Raw genomic sequence first — 17,012 nt, 5'->3', positions numbered from 1 at the left:
CCAGTAGAAAGTACAAATGTGTGAACTTGTAGTTCAGTGGCAAAAGAAAGATGATGTGTGAGCTGACAGCAGTCTTTTAGAGCAGAAATTATCAGTGTGGTTCAATTTTCCTCTTAGACCTAATTTCTTAAGAGAGATTTCTCCCATGAGTGAGTTGTGTTAGTCAGTATGGGGTGTAGCTGTGGTTTCCTTCCCTTGGAGCTTGTTATCCTCACTCCCAAGACTAATGGGAAAAGGACTGAAATAACACAGCCTAACACTGTATGCTGTGTGCAGTGTTCATCAAACCAGAAGAAAAAGTATGGTGAGAGGAAAAAAATTTAGCCAGTGATCCCACAGCCCCTTGCCTTAAGATTCCCCATTTCTCATAACTGCTTTGCCCACATCAGTTATTTCCTTCTTGGTCACTGGACAAGTTGCAAAAAATTCTGATGTGAAGTGTCTCTAGGACTGAATGCTGAGTTGAGAATACATTCCTTCCCCCCCTGAATTCTCCTAGAACTTGTAATGGATGTACAGATAGCTTTCTGTGTTTAATAAACACTCTCACCCAGCTGTGCATGAGGATCAGTTATTATCATCACTCTGCTGCTGTGCCATTCATAGGTGTCATTCATATTGTTTAATCATCTGGTGCAAAATAATAAATAAGTTTTAAAGAGTGATTCCTGTTAAATAGGAAAGAGTTACATTAGCTGTCAGGCTACCAGCTGAAGCCAGAACCTTTGGTCTTTGATCCCTATATGGAAATGTTTTGTAGAAAACAGTGAAAATAATTGTGATAAGCTCCAAATACGACTATTATTTTCATTTTCCTAGTCAGGTTGGATTAGTATAAACTTGACCCCTCTATGAGAACATAGCTTCTTTTCAGTCATTTTGATTTACTGTACTTGTTATGTTGCTTAAGCAATTCGAGCTTATGCAGTTCCTGAATTTTCTTTAAAGTCCATTTGGGTTTTGTTATGTTTGCTTCAGGTTGGGAGACTTGAATTGTCCAAAGATTTGCTCTCGTTCTTCTTGGCTTCCGGAACAGCTTGCATTTTTTATAGCTAGACCTACTCCTTGAGGCCCTGACTTGACTAGCAAGTACAAAATGACCATTCTTTGTTAATTTTGTACATTTCCTCCTTCATTCAGTGCACTTAGCTCCAAAACTATTATACTGAAGTTGGCAGGGAGCTCTGAAATGGCTAGTGCTTTTCACTAATCTACCTGTTGCATTCAATGAATAATAATAATAATTCAATTTTCTAACTCTTTGTGTTAGGTTATCACAATTTAACTGTTGAATGAAAGATGAGCAAAAAAAAACCCCACTGAAAAATAGCCATTCTTTTGGTATTATAATGCATAAAAGTTTAAGTAGCTACATCTCATGCCTACCTCATGGAAAACAGTGATCAGACCCCTCACTGTGTGAGGTCAATCTGTGTGATCAAGGAGCTGCTTGACAAGTTAGTTACGTTGTCAGCTGTCTTCATGTTCGCCATTCACAAGTCAGACTCATTTCAGAACTTGATGCAGGGCTAATTTTACAGTGCCCCGCTTTTCCTGATACCCCAGGCCCTCTCAGAAACAAATACATCTTCAGTGTCCTACCATCCTGATGGTTTATCTTTTCTATTCTGTGAGCAATGAAGAAATCACATCATGCTTGGTTCACCAGCATAGCCTGGTAAAATTAGCCTTTACCAAACCAAAACTCCTGGCTTGTATTTTTTTCAGGCATGTGTTTCTTTGGTGCAGAATACAAGCCTCCTGGGCAGAAAAGTTAACTGCTGGAACATAAGATGGAATGCCATTTTCTTTCAGATCAGAGTGGCAGGGTGGCACCAGTAGCAGAACACAGACCAGAGAGCTTTGCAGGTCATAAAGAAAGATTTAGATAGCAAGAAGTCTCAGTGCAGGTGGGCAGGGTACACTATTCAGAGTGGTTTGTGAACCAACCTGACTGTTTTAAACAGCTTTGGTACAATTCATAAACTGAAATTTTATGTAATTGTGGAATCTTTCATGTGCCATCAAACTAAACTGTTCTTTGTTATTCTTTAATACTCTGTGTATTCATTCACTCCAGAAAATGTTGTTTTAACTTTCTTACTCTGGAATTAAAGTGTTACTTACATAATTTGAAAGCAATTATGTGCTCTTATATTACTTGTTTAAAGAAAATTTTTGATCAGTATTGTAAGAGGGGGAATTGTATATTAATTACAGCAAGATACAAGAGTTGTCTGTTAATTCCTGATTGAATTTTCAGTTACAAGTGAAATCTCAGTTTTGACTCCAGAGTTTCCCTGCAAAGCTGAGATTTGAGAGGTGCATGATCCAGGACTGCATTTTAACAGCCAGAGTTCTGGAATCTGTTGGGAAAACAGTGGGCAAATTTAGGGATTAGGGTTAAGCCCAAAATAAAATACTGGAAATGCCTTCCAGTCATCTCCCCTTCCATTTTTAGTGTGTATGTTTTAAATTAGGAGTATTGACATGAACTTTTAAGAAAACTTGGGTTAAAGATACAGTCATAATATAGTAATAAAACCCCAGTGTTTCCTGATCCATCTGTGACTGACAGGTGACTTCTGTGCCAGGCTGAGTGTTCAGTCTGATAGCAGATGGTGCAATCTATGAAGGCCACTTGGGTCCTTCAACAGAACTGCTGTTCTTAATTACATGAACGTAGAAGCTCTTTTGCAGAACAGAGATTTTTGAGTAAGAGAAATGTAGTGCATATTCTTTGTAGGAACATGTGCCATATTTAGCTCTGTGGAAAGAGGTGTATCCCTGTGATACAGCCAGCTGTCTTAATTCTGTGGCTCTGTGTGCCCGGAGAGGGTTGTTTCACTTGTTCTTGGCAGGCTTGGGAAGTGGCAGAACCAATCCTCTGCTGCCATTGGACACCTGAGACATTTCAGTGGCTTCAGGTCTGTGAGCTGCTGATTTTTTTCCTCTGTGGTGTTCTGTAGCCACACGAGAGCAGAGACACCCAGTGTTGTGAACAGCACAGTGTCCTGCCTGGTGTATAAAATATTGCTGGTACCAGTATCTTAGTGCAAGTCCGTTGGAAAGCTTGCAACATGTAGCAGTAGTGCATGCTCTTGGTGCGGAAGTCATTGAATTAATCTTTAATTAATTTTACTCTACCAATGGTAAGGAATCATGGTAGTTATATTGGTATAAAATGTAATTATTATGTGTTTTTTTCTACTTCGATGTTTCAAGACTAGAATATTTGCACTGCACAAAGACAGGGAAACCAACTCCAGGTTTCCTAAGTCTGTGTTTCACGCATAACGGCTTTACAGGGTCTTAAGGTGCTGACTTGAAACAACAGATCATTTGCTTCCTTGCAGCCCTTCTGGCTGGTTTTCCACTTGTACTTTTGCATCTCAAACTTTTCTTGGCGAGGGGGAGACATTCTCCTAATTGTCCATTATGTAGTTTATTATTTTTGCCTGGTAATGTACAGAGTAAGTAATCATCACTGATTAGTAAACACTTCCTTAGAATGCTGGTTAGTACTTGAGAGGGAAAACTAGCTCAAAAAAGGAAAAGCTTTCAAAATAATAGGATGGCCTTACAGGTAACTAACTACCTGTGGTTTGATGATTGCATGTTTGATTTAGAGTTTTGATATAGTCTATAGCTCTGGATTCTTTTCTGACTTTCCTGTTAACCAGAGTGTGTACTTGGACAAGTCACTTATTTGTTTTTAATCTTCATTATACTGTAGATGAAATTTTACAGTAATGCCCAGGGTTATTAAATAATCTAGTGCCTACTCTGGATTTTTTTTTGCCATAGGAAATGGTTGAATCTTAAAGTTAACAATATTTTAATAGGAGTGGGACATTTGTAAGGGAATCAGAAGCAGCCAGGGGCAAAATAGTTACTGACAAAATGAGACATTTTTCTTTTACTTGTTTTATGGTTTAACTCCAGCTCTGTGCATAGGGAATTGGAAGGATTATTCATGGAGAAACAGGAACCATATAGCTTCATGATACAGAAACTTTCTCAAAGCATTCATGGTTTGTCACTTGCCACCAGAACATATCCTTGCATTGATTTGTAATGAAACGTCTTGTGATTGATGTGTCTGGAACTTGAATTGAAACAAGCAATCCTGAGATTAAAAAGGCAGTGGTAACACAAAAAGCTATAACTGTACAGCTAAAAGATACACTTATTTGTTGGCATTCAGTGAACAAAAAGTTTTTCCTCTTTTGCTCTTTGATTTTGCTGCTTTTCAGTCTGATGTAAGTTACTGTTACTCATTTCTTGGTCCTTAGCTGTTCTAAACAACACTGGTTTTGCAGTGTACTAAATAACATATGCAAATGCTTTTAGTTTTCCTTCTGAATCTTGTAATTTAGTAATTCACCTATGCACTGGAAATTTTACTGCTTTTTTTCCCTGATATTATCAGCACACACAAGATGGGCAGTAATGGCAGTGGAGGTTTTGGATTTTTTTCTTTCTGGAATGATGATCAGGGTTATTTCTATGTCAGCAGAGTGCCCTGGCAGCCAAAAGGGCTGTGTCCTGGGGTGTATCAGCATCATTAGCCAGTCAAAGAAGGTGGTGGTCCTAATCTGCACTGTGTTGTTGCTGCCCCACCTTGACTACTGTGTGCATTTTTGGGTATTTTCTCAGTATGTGAAAGGCATCAAACTATGGGAGTCTGTCCACAGGAGGGAGATCAAGATGGTGAAAGACCTCAAGGAGCAGCTGCGGTCACTGGGTTTGCTCAGTTTGGAGAAGAGAAGGCTGAGAGGTGACCCCAGAGGTGCTAATTGCCTCTCTCTGGTGAGCAGTGACAGGACATGAGGAAGGGGAATTAAGCTGCATAAGGGAGAGTTCAGACTGGATGTTAGGGAAAGTTTCCATTCTGGAATCATGGCTGGTCACTGGAACAGGCTTGCCAGGGAGGTGGTCACAGCACTAAGCCTGGCAGAATTCAAGGACCACCTGGATGGTATTCTTGGTCATGTGGTTTAGGTTTAGGCAGTCCTGTGAGGACCAGAGGGTTGAACTCAGTGGTCCTCATGGGTGCCTTCCACCTTGGGCGATTCTGTATTTTCTTTATACACAGAACCAGATATTCCATACTAGCATGTTTTTCCTTTTCTGCATTTTAGGTGCCTTATCAGGAGCCAGAGAAAGCTGGGAGTATGATTCAGGAGCGAGAGACCTTCAGAGTCCAGACCTCCACAGTCCATTTATGCTACAAAAGGTGTTGGAGTATGGTAGAAGCAATGTGACTCAACAGGCTGCTCTGCAAAGAGTTCTAGCTCAGGCCTCAAATTTTAGGAGCTCTGTTGGAGGAAGCTATTTAGAACTTGCCAACACTGTAAGTGCATTTTATATTTAATTCTCCTTTTAAGTTTTGTAGGAGGACTGGTGGTTTGGTTTGCATTGTTATTGTTTTTGAAGAAGCATATTTATTCCAGTCTTAGAACCTTTATTGAAGTAATTTTTACTTTATTTTTCAGAAAACCAATGTGATTTTAGCAATAATTTAGTGTATAGTGTTTCCAAAGCTTTATAACCAAATTGTGGCAAAAAATGTAGGAGTGAGTGGTCAAACTGAAGTTCCTAACTGATACAATTTAACAGAAGATTTATTTATAAAAATGTCCTCCCAATTAATTTTAAGTGTGTCAGATTGCTCAGAAGTGTTGTGCAGCAGAATTCTTCGCATATTATTTCATTACTACCCACTAAATTACTTGGTACTTTCTTTAAGCCCTTGGTGTGCTTTTTTATTTCTACAAGTAAATACTATATTCCATTCTTAAAAACCCACATAACTGTGTGTGCTGGTTTTGACTGGAGAAAGGTGAATTTTCTTCACAGTGACTAGTGTGGAACTGTGATTTAGGCAACACTTTTGAAGGAGTAAGACATTATTTTTTGCTTCGTCCCCATTTGTATTGAGACCATGTTTGTATTTTAATTTTAACCCCGGCATCCTATAAAAGACCACTTATTTTGTAGCATATTTCTGGTTTATGTTGCACAGAAGCTTAGGTGGAGAAGTAAAAGATGCTAAAATGAAAGTGAAAAATTTCTATTTAAAAAAATTACTCTCCATTGGCATGCTTGATCTTGATGAAATAGACTCCTAGTTCATGATATCATAAGATAATTTAAGCTGTAAGGGAAACCTCAGGAGGTTGTCTGGTCCAAAATCCTACTCAAAATGGAAGTGATTGCTGACAGCAGAGGAAAATCAACGTCTTCAAGCCACATTATTTAAAAAAAAAAAAAAAGATGAAAAATATCTTGACAATGCTCGCAAAAGCTTTCTTGTTTTATCCAAGTTCCTAAACATGAGCTGATACAGGACCTATTTCCATATGCAGAGTAAAAAAATGTAGATATTAAAGATTCCTTAAGAGGGAAAAGAATTTAAGAAAATTGATATTTTGTTAAAGGAATTGTGTTCTCATTTTTCCTATGGAGGATAATAAGAGATCAGCTGTGGTTCAATCATGAGCTCACCCAGAAGCATATGGGAGCAGAAAACAAGCAGGCATGCATGTATTATAAAGAGAATAATATGGAGGAATTGAGAGATTATAGGCCATTTAGCAGCTTTGCTTTTATGTTCCATTTCTTGTGGGAAAATAAGAGCAATTTGAAGTGAGAGCAGAGAACATGTAGATTTGTAAAAGAATAATCAAGTCCATCCAATATAATACCTCCTTTAAGAGGAGATGGAAGACAAACAATACACATCATGTTTCTCCAGTAAAACATCTGACCCTGCCTTGAGTGATGTTCTCATCATTAAGGCATGAAACATAATTTAAGTGTAACTGCTAATGGTTGTACAATGATGATTTGGAAGTTTTGTGCTGTCACATATTTACAGAGATATGATACAAAGCTGCAGTGTGCAGTGTTACTCAAAAATGCACAGTGTGATGGCTCCTGCATTGCTATGATACATAGAAATTTAAAAAATAAAAATGCAGGAAGCGTATAAAAAATACAGATTCACTGGTTTCATGGCTTTCTGAGTCAGGGGAGGACATCAGGAAAAGTTTCTTTACCCCTAGGGTGGTTGAGCACTGGAAAGGCTTCCCTGAGCAGTGATCACAGCACCAGCCTGACAGAGTTCAAGAAGTGTTTGAACAATGCTCTTAGGCATGTGGTATGACTCTTGGAGTGTTTTGTGCAGGGCCAGGAATTGAACTCAGTGATCCTGACTGGGTCCCTGCCAACTGAAGATATTCTATGATTTGGTGATCTCTATATTCCTTCTATGCTTGCTGTCATGAAAAATGCCTGATCTTTGTTTTAATCTGTTACACTTCTGCTTTAGAATATTTCTTCTATGGTTTTCAAAAACACAGTAGTATCATCAATCTCTCATTTATATGTAGATGAATACAATAACATCTTCATTTGACTCCTGCTGAGCACTGGTGTCATGGGTTCATATGTAAATTTTTTATTTGGCTTTATTAAAATGGAGAGAGAAAGGAACAAGAGAAAATTGAGAGAATTATTTACTTTGGGTTTCAGTATTTATTCATCTTTCCACAAAATTTAATACTATGGGGCATGCTTACTGCAGTCTAAATTTAAGCTCTTCAAAGAGATAAACGTATCTTTCTCAGAGGTGAGATTTAATATAGGTTCTTCCTTCTCTGTCCCTTTCTCAGATCTTTTACTGAGCTGCGTTTGCCACAATAAAAAGCAAGCTATTCCCTAGCATTCATTCTCAGCTTTCCCATTCTTTAAAGTTGAATTCAGTTAATTAATTGAGTGTCAATTCTTGTTATTAATGTCCTAGTTTACTTTCTGGCAGGCTTGTTCTAGCCTCATTTTGATTTTAAACTGTGCAGTCAAGCTAAAGACATCCCTTGTGCTGATAATGTATTCCTACAGCATAGATTATACCCCTCAGTCAAGACAGAGGGTCTCCATGCTGTCCTTAACATTTAGGTTATCTATTTGCAAAAGTTAAATGAACATCAGTCCACTGTGCCTAAGAAAGAAAAAAAAATTATAAGGGATTTTTTTTTAAATGCATTTTTACAATTTTGGGAACATATAGCTCTACAGCGTTTTATCAAAACATAATGCCTGCTCTGAAGCATTATTCTTCATCACAGGAGTGATGCAATTTTTTAAACAGTGCTATTTGAAATTTAGCCATTTATACTCATTGCATATGTCTCTATCATTGTTCATTTTGCATCATTTTGCTATAATTTGATTTATTAAGCTCAGATCCATCTTTTGTTTTACCTGAACAATTTATTCTGTAATCTTTATAGGGTGTTAATCTCTTTCAGCGTTTTCCAGATTTGCATTATTAAACTTAAATATTGAGAGCTTGTTCCTCTTTATAACTCTTCCCCTTGCTGCCAAGATTTATGACTAAAATATTAACCTTTCACATGACTTGTCACCACTTACTGATGATGTACCTGTTTGTGCCAGTAGGAGTCCTCGTGTGTGTGTGTGTGTGTGTGTGTGTGTGTTTGGGACTTGTAAATAATTTAAATCTTCATGGACAGAAAGAATGCAAGCATTTAGAAGGATTTTTGGTGCATGTGGATGTTTGAGAGTAGCCATGGCATCTCAGTGTGCACCCTACAGTGCCACAAGGAGAGATGGAATTCTGATCCAGGAAATGCAGTATTGCTGTTCTATGAAAGCATCACACAGGCAATATCTCAATATGATAGGCATATTTCACATTAAAACTCCACTGAAGTTTAATAAGTAGAAGCAATAAGATTTGCTGTAATTCCTTTTTCATATTCTCCTTGCATGTGACTGGAATACACTTGATTTTTTATTGGTGTAGAATGTGTGCATATAAATGGTAATGCATGTATGTGTGCCTAATGCTGGTTTCTGTTGCCTAAAATGAGGTGGGAAGATGAATGTATTTACTGTCACAAATAACTTCATTTACATGAATAAAAACCCATTGGGTCTGTTTCATTTGCCACAATGATAAGATTTCTATTATTTTAGTTGGAAATACATCTAGTCTGCTGAGAAAAGTCTTTAAAATGTGACCCCAAGTATGTTGATACATATTGTTTTTTTAACTACCCTGGTCTGATGAGATCCAGAACACTTTGATTTTTACATCCAAAGACACTCCTGCTATACTAGAATGTCTTTGAGTGCATCTTCCTTGCCAGAGCTTTTTTACTTGGAAAAGATTTGATGGGAATATGGTTGACTTACTGAGGGGAAGGGTACAGCTGTATTTTTGAGAACAGAATGTGGTAGAATTTCATTATGACCACGGTTTAGGAGGTTGTGTTGCTATTTCCTCCTCAATGCAGCCATGCCACAGATGTGGTTATTCTTAGTCGGAGAGAAGAGCTTATTTACAGAATTGCCAGAATTGCTTCCTGCAGCTTTTCACTCTTCTGGCCAAGCACAAAGTGTGCATAATCCTGCTTTTTATCTTGTGCAGGGCTCTCAATGCAAGACGGATGTGTCTAGGTGGGAGGGTGTTGGTGGAGACTGCTCCACCTGCCAAATCTTTGCTTCTCATCTCAAGAGGAGCTGGTTTTTAGAATGTCTCCATCAAGTACAAACAGCAAACTAGTAAAAAAATTTTCTTAATGCATCATCTTGTAACTGCTCTGGTATATGCTCTTTCTTATCTCCCTGTCTGAGTTGCATGTGTCTGAACCTCATCTAGAGACTAAAGACATCTAACTAAAGGCATCACTGGGCTTGAGAATGGGCTGTCAATTTGCATCTGTGTAACAAAGTATGCTTTATGTCCAGCAGAATTAAAGCAAATAAATTGGATGTAGTTCTAGCTATGGACTCTCTGCCAATGCAGATACCATCTCTTTTGGGTACACAACCCAAACTTTAACTTTGCAAAGTACAAAGTTAAACTGAAAATATGTGTAACAAATCAATATATTCAGTTGTGTTAGCATTAGTTTCTCAGCATGATCACTAGCAGATGAGAACTCAGTGTCTTTGTTTTAGGAAGCGTCATGTTATCTGACAACAGATATTCTCACTGCAGTACCTCTTTATTAGTCAGACTCGGTGAATCTCTACCTCGCTAATTTTTCTTCCAGGAGAGCATTGAAGTGCAAGTTATGACAGACAGAACCACTGTTTTGAGAAGGCTATTATATTTAGTTGACATAGTTTATACTGAGCAATAGTATTCTGAAAGTCACGATTAGGAATACATGACTTTTCCTTTCCTACCTGGATCTGCTCCTTAATCAGGCAAACCTAATTTGCTGTGGTCTACTTATATTAATAGCTTTTGTGTATAAAAGAGCACACTTAGTATTATCATTGTGTTTACATTTATGTCAGGCTGTAGTGCAGCTTGTTCTGGATAATTGCTTCAAACAGTATCAATGCTCTGCTTCATCTTGCGTCACAATAAGCATTTATGTGCTCTGAGGTACATGTAAATGTAAATTAAGTGATTTACATGTAAATTCCATACTGCTGTCATGTTATTGAGTATATAATAATTTCTTGTAGTTCCTTAATGTTATAAAACGTACTTAGTACATCGGCAGAAGAATATCTCAGAGGCGCTTGGTATATGGCATATGTTCACATATGATATTCTGTGATGAAATTCAAAGCACTGGATTTAATCTATTTGGTCCTTTCTCCAGCACACTAGGCAATTTGACAATACATCAAGTGTCCTGTTACTTCTTACCTTACCTCCTACCTTGACTGTTGGATAGGCAGCTGATGTTTCTACTGTCCTTTGCTGTGTGACTGTCAGGGTGTGTGCCTACATAACCAACAGTCTTTCATTACAAAGACTGAAATTCAGATTACCTGATGATAAAGGACGTCTGCTTGTTCATCTTATATATATAAGTTTTTATGTGGCACAATTCAGTGTAATGTTAATTTGTTTAGAAGTTAAAAATTATACTGCTTAAAAACATGGTATCATTCATCCTCCCAAAAAGATGTACACCTTGTCTGTGTAGTGTGATTTTTTTTAGACTACATTTTGGGCTCATTTTAACTGAGCAAGTAAATGTAGGTTTTAAAATAGACTCCTTAGAAACGGGAAGGATTGTCTGGTTACCTAAGAAAGCAAAGATACTTTTGCAGGGGATGAGGGGAAAAGGGATTCCTAGAGATTTGTGGCAGTCTAGGAATACTCTTGTATCTCTCCTAAATATGAACCTTTCTCTCTTTTGCTAATTTACAGGTATTAGATGTAAATTAAATGATAATCCTGTGGAAATTCTTTTGGGAAATGACCTTTTGAGGGAAAGTAGCAAGAAGTCTGAAAATGGAATTGTACTGTGAGAAAGGAATTCTGTGGTTGGTTTGTGGCTGCTTTTGTTTGGTGTTGCTGTTAATGAGAATCTACTTCAAAATTTCACATTTAATTTCTGACACTTATGGTTTTAGTACTCATTAATATTGGTATGTCCTTTTCTGGCAAAGTCTGCCCCTTTTTATCCCAACCCTTTTCTCCAAATCTACTGTGCTTTAAAATAATTTTATTTTTGCCTTAGTGTGGAAAGCTCCACTCCTTCATCTTCCCCACCCCTTCCCTTACTGTCAGGGAAATGGGCCCTTGAGAGCAGGTATCCCATGCTCTCAAGGCACTTCTTTTTGAATGGGACATAGTAGTGCCTTTCTAGCTCCTCTGCATGAGGGTAGTGTGGGTAAAAAACACTTAGATTTTGTGTATTTTGACGAATTTATCCAGTACACAGGCACTTTGTGGGATTTGGTTGCTTGTGTAGAGATTGATTTTTCATGATTTACTGACTGGGGACTCTGTTCCGTGTTTGGGAGCCAGTACATACAATAAACCGCAGGAGCTGTATCTCTTCCTCTTCTCTCCTTGCAGCCTTGCTTTACTCATATTCTGTATGCAACTTCTACTGCAATTTCTTCTTCATGCCACTAAAAATCATTGCTCTAAAAATGTAGCCTAATGCCTTTAGTCGTAACTGAAATTGAAGATTCTAGTGGTGTGAACAGTTGAGCCTACTACAAAAGCTTTGTGCCCAGGATAACCTTGCCTTCTGCGCATGTGCTTCCAAACCAAGCAAGTTTTCCAAATCAAACCAAATTTCCTTTTTGCTAGGCTAAAAGTAGAATCCAAGAATTCCATTAAAGCAAGAACTGATTATTGGAGTATAGATTCAGGGGTGTTGGCTTGCCCAAAAGCAGGCACAAAGGCAGGTTTGTCTGACAGACTTTATGTTTAGGGGTGTGGGAAGCTGTTAGCTCTTTGATCTCAAGCCAGTATTGTAATGGACCTTGTTTGTCTCAAGCAGGCATCAGCTGTAATGGGATTATGCTTTTTGTTTATAGAGGCCTGGCTTCAATAGCCCTCTAAAATCATTGCCAATTATTAGTTTTTCTCTTAAAATGGACATTCTGGATTAGGTCTGCCAGGACTCATCTATTTTATATGAAATGTAGTTTTGCTGTCTTTTGGATTTCCAACATTATAACAGAGATAGAGCTGAGCAAATGGCAAATTATATATATGTGTATTTAAATTCTGTTACTATTTCCATCTGCAGACAATCATAGCACAGTGTGATGGGTGTCAGCACAGGTCACATTTGTTCAGCCAAACTATTAATAGATCTTTTTGACTGAGGCTTTTAAGTGAATCTTTTGCATGACAGTCAAACAGTCTCTCTTACAAGCATGAGATGAAGTTGGAGTGCAGAGAGTGATGGGTTTTGACCTAGTTTGGATGATGTGAAATGGCATATGGCAATCAGGCACTATAGGAAAGAGGGTGTTTAAGTAGATGTTTTGAAGGTTTCAAAACTTCTAATTTAACATAGTTGCAAGGACTTTGTATTTTTCCCCCCTCATTGCTCAGTAAATGCCCTTATGCATCCAGTTTTCTTTGCTGTACTCAAGGAAGCTGTAGCTCTAGTGCAGATGTTCAGAGCCTTTTGCTTTTCCAAATTTATTTTTCTGCCTCCTGTCTGAGATGAAGAGCAAATCACCAGGTACAACGGGCCAGCATCATTGCACACAGCTATACAGAATATAGTGTTAACATTTTTGTTACTATTAGCAGTGGCAAACTGAGTCTGAGGGCCAGGGTTAGTCTGGTGGAGCAAGATTACCCTCTTAGGTTCTGGTGTGCCAGAAGGATTACCACATACCTCTATGTCACAGGATTTTCTTTTTCACCAGATTTTCTGCCTGCTCTCTTGAGTGTGAGCTGCTGACTTGCGTTTAAGTTGCCAATGCCAAGCTTCTGTGAATACTCATTTTTTAGAAAGGTGGGGAGATGACTTATTGCCCACTACACCCTTGTGTTCTGGTTACCTGAAATACAGGATTTTGGTAATAAAGTGAAAATCTTCATTGGAGTGTGCAGTTGAAAATGGAGTCTCTTAAGTGCTTTTGCAATTCAGTGCTAGTTTAGTTATAATGGAGTAATCGGCTGTTATCCTGCCAACCCAGAGAGGCAAGGCAAAATTCCCATAGAAACCTTGCAGTGGCACAGTAAAATTCATCAAGATGCCCTGTTTCTTGGAATTATTTCTCTGCCACTGTCAGGCCTGGGACAGTGACCGGAGGCAGTGCAAGATGTTGCCACTGTTAACACTCCTCTTTGTGTTGTGATGCTTCTTAATGATGACTGTGTGGTTGTCAGCACAGCTGTTTTAGGGAGCTGTTTTGGTTTCTAGTACTGTGAAAATGGTAGGGGAGTGCTTATACACGTGTGCTCTCTTGTGCTTACTGTTTTTACGTTATGTTAGAAACTATTTCAGCATGATCGCTCCATTTTGGGCTAGAAATCCACATTATCATTTCTTATCTGGGAGGCAGTTTATGATTGTAGTTGTGTTGCAGTGAATTAGTAAACTCCACCTTTCTTTCTGGTAGGAAACAACCAAAGTAAACATTGTTTTTTCAGGAAGTCTGTTCTGTGTTCATAATAAAATAAGTTCACCCCACTGAGATACTCAGGTGAGGTTCATGCCTTTAAGCCAAATAGCCATCTGCAATTTCCTGAACTGAGTTTTGTATGAATTTACCTACTTGAAACCATAATTTTAGGAACATGACTGGAGAAAAAGACATTGAATCTTTCTATCCTCTGAATTTTTTAAGAGGTTGTAAGTGCATATTATTGTTTGAATCTAATTTTTACATAAATACTTATTTTCTGATATACATTATAGAAAAGGAGGAAAAAGTCTTTGTTTCTGTTGCACCTACATGGGTGGTAGGTGTTTTTTCATAATGATGAATTATCTTGTGCCAGGATTCTGAATTGTGAAGGCAGAACAAACAAGATTTTTTTTTTATGAGACATGGGGTTGTTTATTTTACTTGGTTTACTTGGTCAATAGAGCCTTATCTGAAGGTAAACACTAGAAACAGTAAGCAAATAATTTCTTAAAGTAAGGGACTATCCAGATGAGGCCTGAAAATAAAGAAGATTTTAGTTCTGTAATCATCTGAAGTAAGTGTAAGTGGTTTGAGAAAAATGTCTTGGGTTGTTGAATCAAATAAAACCATACAAGAAAGAGAGATCATAAAAGCTGAAGCAGTATTGTCCACTGTCCTTCAAAATGTAAAATGGAGCTGACAGGTATGAAGGCTGAAGTAGACGTGAGTGAGGCAGAGGTAAGATAGTTTTGAAGATTATGATGAGAAACTTACATGTAGGAAGATGTGAAGGGAAAATGTCGCTGGGGAGATTTAAATTGTATACGGCAAAGCAGTTAGAAGGGAAAAAATGAATTTTATTGACCAGATCTGTATGTCGGGTTAGAATAGACAGTTTGGATTTTATGTTTAGCTCTCCACAGAGAGAAAAAAAAACCACAAATACCAGATCTTTAGGGAAAAAAAATCTTATTGGCTAGTAGGGAGTTGAGAACTGATCTGTAGACCAACTTGCTGACCTTCATAAGCAGCTACTAAACTATGCAGACACAAAATATATCAAATTAATGAATGTAGATGAGGGCTGTAGGAATTCAGTTACAACAATCATGGAATAGATCTGGTTGAAAACCAGGGGGTTTGATTCACTAAATTTTTTTGGTATATTACTTCAGCTCATGTAATTGTTAATGTAATTTTAGTTATAATTTCTGCTAAAAGAAAGCATGCTGAACCTTTAAGTGGTCAGAGAAGTTGACATTCTTGTAATTTAAGTGCTCATGCCAGCTAAAGTCTTGCAGAGCTTCAAGCAGGGATCTGTCAGATGTTTGCTTTGCATTTGCCAGAATTTGTTGGACTGAAGATATTTCAAGTGGAACATTTCACTGGATCCAAATATACATAGGTGGGCAGACAGACAGATAGATGTGTGGATAGATATAGCTAAGTGTATGTACATGCATGTATGAGAGTATGTATGTGTGCACACTTGTTTGTGTAAGTATATTTACAAAGGATATTTACAGGAGTATTTAAAAGGTCACACACTCTACATACACAAATGGGTGAAATAAATGTACATATATGTGTGTGTGTATATATATATACACATATAGTCAGAAACGATCCAACAGTTCATTTGTTAAACATGTAGAGATCTTGTCCCCAGATGGTGAAATGTGATGCTTGGCTAGGTGGGTGATGAAGTGCCAAAGTTCTGATGTAATCCAGGGGCCAGTATCCATCCCCTTTCTTTGAGGGCACTCAAATTGTGATTGATCCATGGTTCAGAACCCTCCAAGTTAGGGACTTGAGTGTTCAGTGTGCCAGTGGTAATGAATGTCAGAGTGGAGAGAAATCTTGGAGTTAGTAAAAATAATTACATGCAGATGTCTTGGTATAGTTCAAGGGCTGCTGAATATTTGCAGAGGCACAATCATAACTGTGGAATGGGAACTGGATCTGGAAATGAGAGCCTGTGAAAGACAAGATATGAAACAAAAGAGAGATAAGGAGTAAGGAGGGAATAGAGGAAACCTAATTATTAGAGATTGGGAAAAAGAGGAGAGACTTAGCAGAGGAGTCTTTCTGGATTCTGGCAAATCTTTCTATAAGAGTGAGAGATTTTGGAAGAGTTGCAGTTCACAACTGATAAACAGGAGGAAATACAAGTTGGCTACCAAGATAGTAGGGGCTTGAAGTGAAATGATTTCCTTGTGGTTAATAACTGGAGGAATTATGGACTATGAAGGGACACTAAGCAGAAGTATGATGGCATGAATTGTAGTTTACAGAATGGCCTTGTTGGTATTTCTAAGCAAGGAGCAAATGAAGTGATGATAATTAGGTGGCTGTGACATAGAAATGGCTATTGTCTCTCCTTGTCTTCACAGACAAGTCACCACCATAAATAACCAGCACAAATTGACTCCTAGTCCTTTTCCTGTCCTGACCTGGTGCTGAGGCTCTGTGGGGTCAGTGGGAATACAAATGAATGTGATAGGTTTGGATTAAATGTCAGGAAATGATAGTGTTTGTTTGACAGGTTGGTGAGTGGCTTCATGGTGTAAAATACTGAAGGATGGAAAGAGAGATGAAATGTGAACTCCCAAGGAGACTGGTCAGGTCAAGGACGTGACTTTTTAAGTGGATTGAGTAGCTGAGGAAGGGTGAACAAGTGAGAGTAGCTGATTAAAGTGCTGTTTTGTAATTACATTGTTCTAGACATATTATCTGTTTCAGACTAATCAAGATGGTTTGATTGAAGGAAAGAATAAATATTTGCTCATGTTTTCTTCAGAGACAGTGCTTCATTTTGCAGTGTAAGGTTAATTCCAATTGTTTCAAATGGGTTGGTTTTTTTTCTCTCAACCTATGTGCATAACCTTTACTGTCACTAATGAGAACAGTTTGCATCATGAACCTACCATCCCTTTCAGACTCTCCCTCTTAAATCATGGTGCATTAGTGCTATTGAATAAAGAATTTTCTGGAAACATTATCCAACTTATAAATTGTATTGTATCTCTGCTTCCAAGTTTAGCTTTCATACTAACCTGAGTGCTATTTTCTCTATGGACATTTGGACTTCGGCACTATGCCAGTGTGTTTGGTGCAAGAAT

General features: G+C 38.0%; 1 protein-coding gene across 1 annotated transcript in view; it reads left to right on the top strand.

The window, feature by feature from the left end:
- MCC (MCC regulator of WNT signaling pathway) overlaps nt 1-17,012 on the top strand; it is a 187,954-nt gene that overhangs the window by 25,023 nt on the left and 145,919 nt on the right. Inside the window, exon 3 of the mRNA XM_041399190.1 lies at nt 5,145-5,356. Coding sequence (XP_041255124.1) covers nt 5,145-5,356 — 212 coding nt within the window. The remainder of the gene's footprint in view (nt 1-5,144; nt 5,357-17,012) is intronic.

The sequence above is a fragment of the Onychostruthus taczanowskii genome, unplaced genomic scaffold, assembly GCF_017590055.1.
Source record: "Onychostruthus taczanowskii isolate IOZ18803 unplaced genomic scaffold, ASM1759005v1 scaffold158, whole genome shotgun sequence".
In the NCBI taxonomy this organism is placed as follows: domain Eukaryota; kingdom Metazoa; phylum Chordata; class Aves; order Passeriformes; family Passeridae; genus Onychostruthus; species Onychostruthus taczanowskii.
Note: the sequence above shows the minus strand (reverse complement) of the source record. Positions and strands in the feature narration are given on the sequence as shown.